At 42.5% G+C, this 13,380-nt stretch overlaps 1 protein-coding gene across 1 annotated transcript; it reads left to right on the plus strand.

Moving 5' to 3' along the window:
- The first annotated feature begins 642 nt into the window (after positions 1-642).
- LOC120516363 (beta-microseminoprotein-like) lies at positions 643-12,761 on the plus strand. The gene is made up of 4 exons (XM_039737984.1): positions 643-746; positions 4,799-4,910; positions 6,103-6,208; positions 12,491-12,761. The coding sequence occupies exons 1-4, from the start codon at positions 744-746 to the stop codon at positions 12,612-12,614; spliced, it is 345 nt and encodes a 114-aa protein (XP_039593918.1). The 5' UTR covers positions 643-743; the 3' UTR covers positions 12,615-12,761.
- Positions 12,762-13,380: the final 619 nt, after the last annotated feature.

Here is a 13,380-nt window from a genome sequence, read left to right on the forward strand (position 1 = left end):
CCAAGCCAAGAAATGAGCCCAGTTTGTTGAGGTGAACAAGCAGCAGCACCAACTGTTCTACCATCTTAGATGAAAAGATGAACAGCACTAAAAGGTGAAAACAGCAGGTCAGGGCAGTCAAACAATTAGTTACATGCAGGATACCAGGGACACAGAAATGAAACATCTGGGCTCATAACACCTAGATCAGGTCTACTCTTGGGCGATGAATTCTAACAAGTTGGCGCAGTGGCCTAAAGAAAACCAAGATGAAGGATGGATACTTTGTAAGCCATGAAAAGACAGCAATGTGGGTTTGTGTGAGACGGCGTCACGTCTTTCCATGTCTTCTGTGTGTCGGTGACCTCACTGCTAATTGTCATTGTCACCCCCGGGTCTGAAGAATCCAAGCTACTGGAGGTTTCTGCCAGTTTTTGAAAACTAACTTTCTGTATGGGGCAACCTCTACTGCAGACATTTTAATCTACTCAGGTGTATGCCACTTGTGTGTTGTGACATGTTAACCTTTCTCTTTTTACTTCTTCACGGGTATCCACATAACAAGGGAACAAACAACAACCGGAATGCAAGATGAACAAGCAGAATCATCGAGTAATCACAGACTTCCCGTTTCACTGAATTACGGTTTCAAAACTTTTTAAAAAATGTGAACAGCAGGGTGTGACATCCAAACTGCACCTTATATAAATGCTCTTAGTCTGCAGTCTTATGCTAACCCCTTGGAAACAGCAAACGCCTTTGAGATGGTAAGTGCAGAAACTCTCATTTGTGTTTAATGGTTCATAAAGCTGCATTCATTTATATAAGCATTAGAAATCATCAATTACTCTAAAAATAACAGTTTTTCTGATGAAATACAAAACAAACACTTTACTGGGGACTAGCACAGCTTAATAAATGAACAGCAGCATAAACCACATTGAACAGAAAGATGGTGAAGCTCCACTATTTGGGGTATTTTGACCTGCATATTATAAAGTTATATATAAAATATTATTAAGTTTTCGGCTGTACATGCTGACGATGCTGTGATCTTCGTGGAGTCAATGGAGGCTCTGATCGGACTCTCAAGAGACTGAGTGAGGAGTCTGTGTGTCTGGGCTTGTGAGTGTCCTGATAAAAACCAACATCCAGGCCTTTAATGACCTCTTGGGCACGGCCATCAGCAGAGTGTCTGTTTGCGTTGAGAGTGTCGACCTCGTGACATTCATGTCTCTGGTGACTCTTTCTATGAAGTAAGTAGACGGATTGGGAGAGTATGGTGGGGTCATGAGGTCGCTGGAAAGGGGTGTGTGGCGCTCCCAATATCTAAGCAAAAGGACGAAGGTCCAAGTCTTTAGAGTCCTGGTGCTTCCTGTCATGCTATATGGTTGCGAGACATGGACGCTATCCAGTGACTTGAGACAAAGACTGGACTCCTTTGGTACTGCGTCTTTAAGTACCGTTGGTCTGACTTTGTGTTGAACGAGTGGTTGCTCACAGAGTCCCAAATGAGGCACATTACCTGCATTGTGAGGGAGCGTCAGCTATAACATTTATGGCCTCTTGTTGAGGACCCAAGTGGCTAGACAAGGCCAAGGGGACACACATGTAACCCCTGGCTGCGGCAGATTGATGGTCATTTCTGGAGGGTGGGACTGGACCACATGTCTGCCTTGGAGGGTTGCCACCTGGGATACCCAAACTATTTCTTTGTGTGGTGCGTGCAGCAACGTGCTGTGCCAGTGCCTGCTCACCGATGTGATCTGACCTGACATCATAAAGTATATTAAAAGATGTGTACAATCACAATTACAGATATCCGGATAGCTTCAGGTCAATCTGTTCCCCTTGAGCTGCTTGATTAACACAACTCCTTGTAAGCCCCTTTCAGAAAACTGAACAAGCTGTCTTCTGAAGAACTTGACTCCTCGAGCGTCGCTATATGGAGGACTTTATGTCTATTTTTGTACTCAATGGTGTGTCAATGGTGTGACTGGTGATCTGTCCAGGTGTTGTTCCTGCCCAGTGACTGCTGGGATAGACGTCAGATGCCCTGTGAGCCTGCCTTGCATAAGCTGGTTAGGATAATGAATGGACTAAAAGATGTACTGTAACAACCAGTTAAAAGAGGTTACTTCAAAGTTTTATATAAATTCTAAATCAATGTTTAAATACAAAAGTTAAATGAGTAACACATTAAAAATAGCTTGCCTTTATGCTAGAAGTATCAAAAATAAAACAAGTGAGTTGGAGTTGTATGTAGTGGAGCATAATTATGATATTATAGCAATAATGAAAACCTGGCTAAATAACAAGATGGGGATGAGTATAACATAGAAAGATACGCTATGTATATTATTATTATATTTATTATATTATTATTATTATTATTATACATATTTATGTGAATTTCCATTTGGGATTAATAAAGTATCTATCTATCTATCTATCTATCTATCTATCTATCTATCTATCTATCTATCTATCTATCTATCTATCTGTTATACAATATAGTGCCTTATCTATCTATCTATCTATCTATCTATCTATCTATCTATCTATCTATCTATCTATCTATCTATCTATCTATCTATCTGTCTATCTATCTATCTATACACATTGTTTAGGAAGGATAGACAGAACAGAAAAGAAGGTTTATTTCAAACAGAATTTGAATGCATGTTTTCTTCAGTTAGATTGTAAGACACCATTGTGACTCAGGAGTCTCAAAAGCACAGGTACCAAAAACACTTCCTATAATTGCCCACTAGAGAAAAACTTGAACTAGAAAAACTAGAAACTGTTACAGACTATGACTAGACGCCGAAAGGGTTATGAATGATCTTTATAAAATAAAAGGGCTATTTTAACTAAAGGCTGTGTAAGCCCAAAAGCTCTGAAGAACGCAAAGAAATTGCCTGAAAGGCGGGGCAATTAAGCAAACAAAGTCCCAAAACAGAATCCAAAAATCATTGTCCAAAACAGAGCAGAGGTTCAAAAATCAAGAAAATCAAAAGAAATAACAAGGCACAGATACAATACTCTCCACTCCCTAGTGCACTCGAAATGAACCATGGAAGGCCCTGCCATAAATACAGTGGAGGGAATCACTCACAAAAGCACATGGGATGTAAACTAGGCCATTCCCATTTACCAACCAATACAGGGTGGTCCAGATCTAATTATGTAGATCCAGATCATCTGGAAGACTTCGATTTATGTGGGGACGATTCCATGTCGGCGTGAAAAACAATTCTTCATGTCGTCAGTTTGCACACTTCTCGATGGTCCGGGATTTTTCAGGTGATTTTCTATGTAATAAACTTAATAAGTTATAGCGTATTGAAAATTGCATAATTAGATATGGACCACCCTATACATAGAATAACATACAGAATAAATAAAATAAACATTGATACAAACAAATGATATAAAATTAAACAAGACAAACAAGAAACACAACTTTGAACACCAGCCAAAGGGAGAATTCTGGCTTAACCATGACAGCCACATCTTAGTGAGGATGTCTGGATTCAAATGGATAGCATTATGGAAAATGGCCTCATTTTAGGAGTGTGCTATAGACCCCCCAAAGCAGACAGTAATTTCAATGCACATGTTTTTAGTAATATTAGTATATTATAGGAGGATATTACAGTTATGGGGGAGTATACTGTACATACTCTCACCACATGAGGCCGGGCATTGTCGTGCACCAGGATGAACCCAGGACCCGCTGCACCAGCACAGAGTCCGCCATTGGGTCCAAGGATTTCATCCTGATACCTAATGGCAGTCAAGGTGCCGTTGTCTAGCCTGTGGAGGTCTGTGTGCCCCTCCATGAATATGCCTCCCCACCAAACCGGTCATGTTAAACGATGTTACAGGCAGCATAACGCTCTCCACGGCTTCTCCAGACCCTTTCACGTTTGTCACATGTGCTCAGGGTGAACCTGCTCTCATCTGTGAAAAGCACAGGGTGCCCGTGGTGGACCTGCCAACTCTGGTATTCTATGGCAAATGCCAATCGAGCTCAATGGTGCCGGGTGGGCAGTGAGCACAGGGCCCACTAGAGGACGTCGGGCCCTCAGGCCACCCTCTTGAAGTCTGTTTCTGTTTCACCAAAGAAGCTGAAACTGATTAACAACCCACTCTGCTACTTAACTGACCAGATCAATAGCTCACAAGTATCATTGACTTGATACTTGACAAACGTCAAGTCCCAAGATGCCCTTTGGGAAACCATGGCACTGTTTTAACCCAGGGGACTGCCATCTACCCATTCATGCTGTCTCCCCCATTCTTCTATCTCGAGGACATCCCAGCTGGGTAAGAATGCTGGCCAACCCTCACAATATATATACTGTACATATATATGTATATTAACCGCTTCTTTGGACTTTGGTCCAGTTTTGGCTGTTGTAAATGTGCTTTTTAAATAAATTCTGACCTGACATGACACGACATGAAACCTTAAAGGCCTTTCATATCGAGAACTTCCATAAAATGTTTGCAAAGCAATTTATAACTTTAAATATTTTGATTACTGAAACTGTATTAACAGTATTAACTGCACTAACAAAATAAAAAAAGCCAACTTGGGTAGGGCAGCAAATAAGTGGCTAAAGGCAGGATATGGGAGTTGGCAAAGTGAAACGATAGAAGCTACAACAATACTGGTAAATCTGAGGACCTTGGCATTACATGCCACTTATGTGAAGCCTAAAAATTTGAAGTCTGAGGTTGCAAAACTTAACAGGTGAGACAGGGTAGACGTCATCTGGTACTTAACTTTATCCTCCTCTGTCTCTTACAGAACATCTTCTTGTGCCTTGCACTGGGATTGTTGGCTACTGCCACGCTATGCCAAGGCTTTTGTTTCGTTCTTCCACGTGTTCTTGATACAACGACTGGTAGGCTTCCTAACGGTAAGGACCTTTTCTTCTTTAAACTTCAGTGCTGCACTGGGTGTGATTGAAATGGGGGGATTTAATTTTTTTGCCTCAAGTTATATCTTACATTAATCCACTCAAACTAAACTTATATATAACAGATATATAAACAGATATATAAAAGCAAAGAAGTGTGGCGAATGGCTGGGGACCTTACCGTGATGCCTTTATAGTGGAAGGGCCTGGGCACTACCTCCCCTGGAGCACTAGATGGCAGCCCCCCAGGGCTGCAGCAGTGCCTCAGATTCCCACAGGGCTCAATGAGAGTTCAGCATAACCCTGCTGGGTTCCATGGGTGCCTCTAGGGGGTGCTGCAGGGACTGCGGAGCCCTGCTTTGTCAAGCTTCCGCCTCACCCGGAAGTGCTTTTGGACCACGTTAATGGACCACTGGAAGTTCTACGGGTCGCAGGATAAAATAAGCCCGCTGCCACTGCTCCAGGAGCCAGACATGAAAGGGAGAGGATGACACTTGCTGGGAGGAGAGGAGGGCAGAAGAGAAAGAGACTGAGAGACAAGAAGAAGGAAAGAAAGTGCTGTATTGTATTATTGTGCTTGTGGACTGTGCTTGGGTGGGAAACATTTGAGAAGAGTTTCCCACAGCCAAATAACGGCCTGTGTTGTGCTTGAACTTGTGTCTGCGTTTGTCTGTGTCAGGTTTGGGGTCCTTGTGTACCCCCTGCAGGCCCCAAAAGGGAAGCAGCCTCCATCATCACTACATCACTCATACACATAATCATGTAAGTTTAATTTTGAGCTGCAAACTTTGGAACTGCAGAAATAAACACATATAAACATGGACAAGCATGCAAAGTTCATGTAGGTTGTACCCTAACCCAAGCATTGTGAGATGATAGCACCACAAGACGGTTATTTCATTGCGTTTAAAGCCCTGTGATGGTAATTGTGCCAAGCTAGCTGAGATCTGCTTGATTGGTCCTTCTAAAGTGGTTCTCTATGTGACCACACAAGTTAGTTCATCCCATCTACTGATTGTTCTTGACCTGGGACAGTAACATACATTTATTGGTTGAGAAATGTTTTATAAATATGAATAAATATGTAATTGGTACATTTTAGTCGATTAAAAATTATGAATTAATGTTGATCTAAAGTCAAAATTTTTGGTGGATCATAGCAAATGGAAAGCGATTCTGTTGCTCTTTTCAGGTTGCATCGATGCTGAAGGCACCATCCACCAAATTGGCAATGCTTGGAATGACAAAGACTGCAACAGATGTAAATGCTTAAAACATGGAATAGGTTGCTGCAGTCAGTAAGTCACCTTCTTTCTCCTTTGATGCGTGGGCTTAAAATATTTCTCAATGCCCCAGCTTCAGTCAAAAAGGCAACTCACCAAAAAACTTAACAGAGTATACCTGCAGACCTCCAGAGCTTCGCTCCATTGAGGGGGCTGTCATTTTATATTGTACGTACACTATGGTGAAGATTAGGGTTGGGGGAGTGTTATCTGACTCAAGTCAAGTAAACCAGGTGACCAAAATCTGCGAACCAATTGGCTGTCCAGTGGAGCTGCTGAATCACGGAGCAGTGGAGGTCTGGACCCACTTAAAATAATCAAGCACTGCCTCTGCTTTCTGTGCAAACCTGAACTGTAAATATGGCTGCCATTTTTAACAATCCATATTTGGAGTAATTAAGATGCTAAGTGATTAGACATTCGCTTAATAATGAAACTGTGATGTGGAAAAAGTTATATTAACCAAGCTAATTCTTTTTTCATTTTCCTTATTTTCAATTAGACTAGATAAACTTTATTAATAAAAAGGGAAAATGTAGATGGGCACAACAGCAGAAATGTGAAAAATGATGATACAGACCCTTAGGACAAATAATATAATTAACAGATAGATAAGTCATCTTATATATAAACATCAAAAGTGGAAGTGTGTGTTTGTCTGTACGGCCTGGAAGTGCGAGGCTACAACATGAAGCTCAAAGAAACCCACCCCGTCACCAAAGTGAAACCGCCGAGAAAAGAGAAACTTACTTAGCCGCTGATAGACAACACAGGTGAGCACATCAGTAAAATGAAACCTCTGAGATGAGAGAAACTCGCTTAGCCGCTAATAGACAACCGATGTGCTTATTGATTGAAGTGCCAGAATCCATGGGTTCTAGGAGCTTTTTACAGCACGGGCTAACACAGCTAGTTATATAATAAAGAGATAATAAAAGACACTTTATGATAGATAGATAGATAGATAGATAGATAGATAGATAGATAAGGCACTATATAACAGATAGATAGATAAGACACTATATAATACATAGATAGATAGATAGATAGATAGATAGATAGATAGATAGATAGATAGATAGATAGTGTCGCAGTAGGGGGCAGTAGTGCTCCCTTGAACCCTCAGGTACCACGCCAAACACCTGGTAAAATTGCCACAATAATTATATTTATTATAATAATGTGCACCAAGCACCCTCCACTCCACTATATTCATAAACAATACAATAAACCAATAAATCACAATCCTCCACTCCCAGACGCGTTGCCCTCCTACCACCCAGCTCAGCTCGTTGTCTGGGAGTTCCCAGAGTCCTTTTATTCCTCCTGACCCGGAAGTCTTTCTGCCCAACAGTTCCACAAGTCCTTATTCCTTCCGGGTCAGGGTAAAAAGTACTTTTCTTCACCCCGGAAGCCCGTCGCTCTTCCTGTGACGAACTTCCGGGTCATGGTGCCCAAATGAGTCCATTGGCCTCCCGACAGTGACTCCCAGTGGCCCCCAAGGTATCCAGCAGGGCTGTGTATAAAAACCACATAGTCCATGAGGCCCTGCTGGAATTTGGGGCCCGTGTATGCTCTCGGGAGAGCTCCTCCTAGCGGCCAGGGGGTGAGGGCCGGAGTAAAATCCACCACAATAGATAAGGCACTATATAACAGATAGATAGATAAGACACTATATAATAGATAGATAGATAGATAGATAGATAGATAGATAGATAGATAGATAGATAGATAGATAGATATGTCAGGCACTATATAACAGATAGATAGATAGATAGATAAGACACTATATAATAGATAGATAGATAGATAGATAGATAGATACTTTATTTGTCTCGAACAGAAATTAAAAATTACAGACGCTTAAGATAATAAAATATATAAGTATTTGTGGAACTTGCCCCAGACACAGACAGGTGGACAACGTTTTCTCACACATTTATTACTAATAATATTTACAATATAAGGGTGCACAACTCAGTGTTTCCAGCACCAATCCCCCAAATTCCAGGCCTCTCCCTCCAGTGCCTTTCTTCAGGCCGCCTCCACTCCTCTCTCGTTTGACTCCCATCCACTTCCACCCGACTCCAGTCATCGAATGAAGGGAGGCGGCCCCTTTTATACAAGCCTGGATGAGCTCCAGGTGCTTCCCGACACTCCTCCGTGGACACTCCCCTGTGTGGCGGAAGTGCTGGCTGTGCACCCAGAAGCCCTCTGGGTGTCCCCAGTGTTCTCCCCCCAAGCACTTCCTGGTGTGGCGGAAGTGCTGAGGTCCAGGGCTCCGAAGGCAGCAGGGCGCCCCCTGGTGGTGACCATGGGCCCCTACAGGGCTGAGTTTCCAAGCTCTGCACCCGTGGTCCCCAGTGCAACCAGGGCGGTCGCCCCCTCGTGGTCTGGAGGAGGCGCGAGCCCTCCTCCGGTCCTCCTGGGCGTCCCGGCTGGGTACCACCCCCAGCCGTGTGCCACAATTATGATAAACAAACAGCATCCACTCAAACACACATAAGAACTACTGCCTTACATGATGGAGAGCTGCTGCCAATAACAGGCTTAGAGGTGGCAGTAAGATGGTCAGACCTGTCCAGATGAACCTCTGGTTTGCATTTAATGGCATTAACATTTGAGTAAAGCAGGTCCAGCTTGCTACACCCTCAAAAAGGAACATGCTGTGTGACCACTAGGGGGCGTAACAGCACTCCCAAAACACAACTCTTTATTTGTCCCCAGGGGGAAATTTGATGTTTTACAAAAACACTTTAAATAAATAAATACATAACTAGATAGACAGATGGATAAATACATATATCCACATACAGACTTATGGACTGAACACACCTAAGAATGACTTTCAAAGGAGAAAAACTTTAAGAAGAAAGAAAATTTAGAGTTGTCAGTCCCAGTGCCAGTATGAGGTCAAATTCAGATGTATTGCTGTTGGTATGAAGGAACCCCAGTTGTGTTTCTTGACACCCTTCTGCTGAATGATTTGTCAGCTGAAAGTCCTCACTGCTGGTGTATCAGAGAGAGGATGTGCAGCATTGGTCATGATGGCGTTTAGTTTTGTTTAAATTCTCTCTGTTGCCTGAACCTCCAGGGGGTCCAGAGTGCATCCCATAACTGAGCCTGCCCTTTTAATTAGCTTGTTGATTCGGTGGGACTCTCCTGAAATGATTTTACCAGCCCAACACACTAGAGCATAGGAAATGGTACTGGCCTTGAGAGAGCTGTGGAAGATGTAAAGGATGTCATTTCCAACATTAAAGGACCTTGGTCTCCTAAGGAAGAAGAGTCCACTCTTCCCTTTCTTATGTAGTTTCTCTGTGTTATGAGACAAGTCTAACCTATCGTTGACGTGGACCCCCAAGTACTTGTTGGAGTGCACCACCACTACATCCACTCCTTGAACAGTAACCAGACATAGAGGCTTTTGTTGCGGTGAAAGTCAATAACCAATTCCATTTTTGCTGATGTTAAGTTGCAGACAGTTCTTTTTACACCAAGAAACAAAGTTCTCCATCTGAGTTCTACAGTCACATAAATGCTGAATCATCTGAGAATTTCTGCAAGTAACATGACCTGCTGTTATATTTAAAGTCTGAGGTGTACAGAGTGAAGAGTAAAGCAGACAGCAGTGCAAGTGGTCTACCACCAGAGGACTCCTATAGTGCAGGAGGAGTTTCTCAAAGGTCTTCATGATGTGAGATGTAAGTGCCACTGCTCTGTAGTCATTAGGTGAGGAGGCTCCTGCCTTCTTTGGAAGAGGAACAATGCAGGATTTGTGCCACAGAGGCAGCACTTTCTGAAGGATTAGGGACAGGTTGAACAGGTGACAGAGGACACCACAAAGCTGGCCAGCACAGGCCTTAAGAACTCGAGGACTGACCCTATCTACTCCTGCAGCTTTTCCTGTGTGTAGCTTCCTCAGTTGTCTCCTTACTTGGACTTCAGCTGTGGACAGTCGACACTGATGATCAGAGGTGGACTTGTCACTAGCCATTCCGGTTGACTTGGTAGGAGCTGTTGTAGTCGTAGGTGATGATGTAGGTAGACAGGTCATTGGGAGAAGGTGGCAGTGGGAGGAAAGATCTATTAAAAATGTGTTCAAAACAAAAAAAAAAACATGTACCAATCCTCCACATATTCTACAGTAAAATAATTCTAACAAAGCACGAAACTTAATGATATCAATTGCACTTTTATTCTCAGGTTATTTTTGAGAAAATAAGCATTTCAGGCTTATTGTTGGCACCAAACAATTCTTTCGCTCTCTACGTTCTTGCATGGGACAGGAAAACATACTTTTGCTGCTTCCGTAAGTGTGAGAAGATGGGCCTTACTGGTCTTTCTGCACACAGGAGGTTATTCACCTCTGGGCAGCGTTGGGTTCAGATTGGTAGGATTACAGTTGGGGTGCTACAGAACTGCCCTGAGGGTGAAACATTTTTTCATAACTTAATCAGAGAATCTACTTCTTTATCCTCTGGAACATTTCCACCCATGATGATGGCCACCTTTAACATGAATTGAAACGCAAATGCCTTTTCTTTTCAAATTTCAACAATTAAGTGTGAAATGATCAGACTCGACACACTTAAAAAGGTTTGGGGCAGCCACCCGTATATTCTCCCTTGTGCAATGGGTTTTGAAATTGAGACCGAAGTGTCTCTGATGGAGTCCAAATAAAAACTGAGGAGGGTTGAAGAAGATGGCAGTTTTAAATGTCCAGACAAGAAGTGACACAGGGGAACCGGAAGTGATGTCTCCAGGGTTGATTCAAGCAGGTTTTTCTGTTTTTGGTCTGCATAGACAACAGAAGAAGGTTTTAATGCACCCCATCACCCCCTGGGCTGGCTTGGAATTAAATTCACTTGGTCCATACAGCTCCTTCCTATTCGCACGTGTGTGACACAAGTTAGTGGAAAAGATAAAAGAATGGCGGTTGAAGTCAGGTAAACTGGTTTAAAAAGTGCATGTAGTGGTTGACAGCTTGGTCTGAAGTTGAGCCCCCCATCACCCTCATGAGAATTTCATGTCTTTGGCATCATGTAAAAGCACTAATGTTCTTCACAGCCGTGTGCTATGTCAGGCTCTTTTCCTCACAGCACTAGGAACACAGGCAGCTGAAGTGACTTGCTCAACATCACACAATGGTGTCAGTAGTGGGATTTGAACTCACAACATCAACATTTGAGGAGCAAGGCCTTAACCACTGGACCACACTGCCTGCCTTTTCTTTAGGCTAAGTGTTTTATTACCAGCAACAACTGCCCGTACACTTCACCGTATATTACTGAGCACACAATGCAAATAATTTACGATTGCATAAAGAAATATCAAGAAATTACTTGGAAAATCTGAGCCCTTATGTGTGACTTTGCAGAGACTCATGAGAGCACTGGGGAGATAAATCTGAGAAGCATGAGACAAAACAAAATGTCTTAATTTTATTTCTTCCTGATCTCGTTATAGTTTAAGAGAAGCCAGAAAGATATTAAAGAGATCTCTTTTCTGATATTTCATTCCAATGGGCCATGTTGCTCCATGCATCCTGGTTTTTAAAAGGCAGAAGACAACTGCAATGAACTATAATCATATAACGCATCTGAGGCAATTCGTTATTCTGGAAACAACAGCAACATTTATTTATATAGCACATTTTCAAAAATAGAATAAGAGTAAGGTCCGATGGCCAGGGAGGACAGAAAAAACAAAAAAAAACTCCAGACGGCTGGAGAAAAATATAAAATCTCCAGGGGTTAGAAGACCACGAGACCACCCAGTCCCCTCTGGGCATTCTACCTAATAAATGAAACAGTCCTCTTTGTAGTTAGGGTTCTCATGGACGCTCTTGATGATGATGGTCATGCAGACTTCTGGCTTTTAATCCATCACTGTTGGAACATCACGGTGCTTTGAGTAGATGCGCCACCACCAAAAAGACACTGGAAAAAGAAACAGAAGAGAGAGTAGGGGTTAGTACAGATTTCAGAGCCACCATGAATAGTTATTATAATGAATTGAAGTTATGAGAAGGCCATGTTAAAATAATGTGTTTTCATCAGTTTTTTTAAAGTGCTCCACTGTATTAGCCTGTATTAGGAAAGGCGCCATACCGGATCACGTGACTACTGGTCCAATCCCAGTCATTGATTCACTCCGTAACCCTGAGGGTACACACGTCCCCATCCAAGAGTCAACTGTAGAAATATTGTAAGCAGACACTATATCAAACGGCGTGCTTATTGTCAATGCTTTATGCATTTTGCTTTAACTCTATGGTTTCTTGTCTTTTAACAGAATTCCTCGTTATTTTGGTCTCCCTGAATCCTGTAAAGTTGTCGTGAATAAAGACTGCACTCACAAGCTGGTGAATGAGAACGACCCTGACAGTGTCTGTGTCCCAAGGGGTGCTGTTGGCTAATTGAAACTTCCAGCCAGGATTATGATTTTTTTCAACTTTAAGAATTAATATTGACCTCTCAGTATTTGTAGGTCACTCTTTTTTCATCCCTCAGCAAATCAACTGTTAGATTCTCTGCAAATAAAGGGATTGTTATGTGCTCTTGAATTCTTGTCTTGTCACTTCTGAATGCTGCTTTGCCAAGGGGATCACACGGGTATGGAGAAGCAAGACCGTTGTAGGATGACTGGGGTCAGTCGAATACTTCAGCTCCTAGTGTAATCCTCAGCAATGTATGGTGAACATGGTCATTTACTGGTGCCATCCTGCTACCGCTGCGACCCTCACCAGGAAAAGCAGTTTCAGATGATAAGGTGAGGTCATTACTGGCAAAACAGGAGGCTTCAGAGTGCACCACCTAGCAAGAACCAGGGATACGTTTCACACCAAGTCTTCCTCTTAACTCAGTATTCATCTTTCTCTCAACACGTGACACTCCACAAGTCCAGCTGATTGTTCTCTTCTTTGTTCTTTCCAGTTTTGCTTCATATTCCATCTTTACCCACCATGTCTCACTCAAACCCAGACAGCAAATGGACACAGTTCCAGATATACTATAACATCGGGACCAGATCTGGCATACAGACCTAGTCCAGTGTCTTTTTGCACAACGGTTCAATACCTGCACAGATCAGGATTTTTTACCTGGGCCAGATTTAAACCAGAGCTGGACCAGCATTAAACAATTTTGTTAAAATCCGGGCCTTTTCTGGCACACATCCATTAC

This window comes from Polypterus senegalus, chromosome 1 (assembly GCF_016835505.1).
Source record: "Polypterus senegalus isolate Bchr_013 chromosome 1, ASM1683550v1, whole genome shotgun sequence".
Taxonomy (NCBI): Eukaryota; Metazoa; Chordata; class Cladistia; order Polypteriformes; family Polypteridae; genus Polypterus; species Polypterus senegalus.

Bases quoted from the DNA above. Each gene is read 5' to 3' on its own strand.
- LOC120516363 (XM_039737984.1), top strand. The intron at 4,911-6,102 runs GTAAGGACCTTT...TGCTCTTTTCAG, and splicing joins GACTGGTAGGCTTCCTAACG to GTTGCATCGATGCTGAAGGC. The intron at 6,209-12,490 runs GTAAGTCACCTT...GTCTTTTAACAG, and splicing joins GGAATAGGTTGCTGCAGTCA to AATTCCTCGTTATTTTGGTC.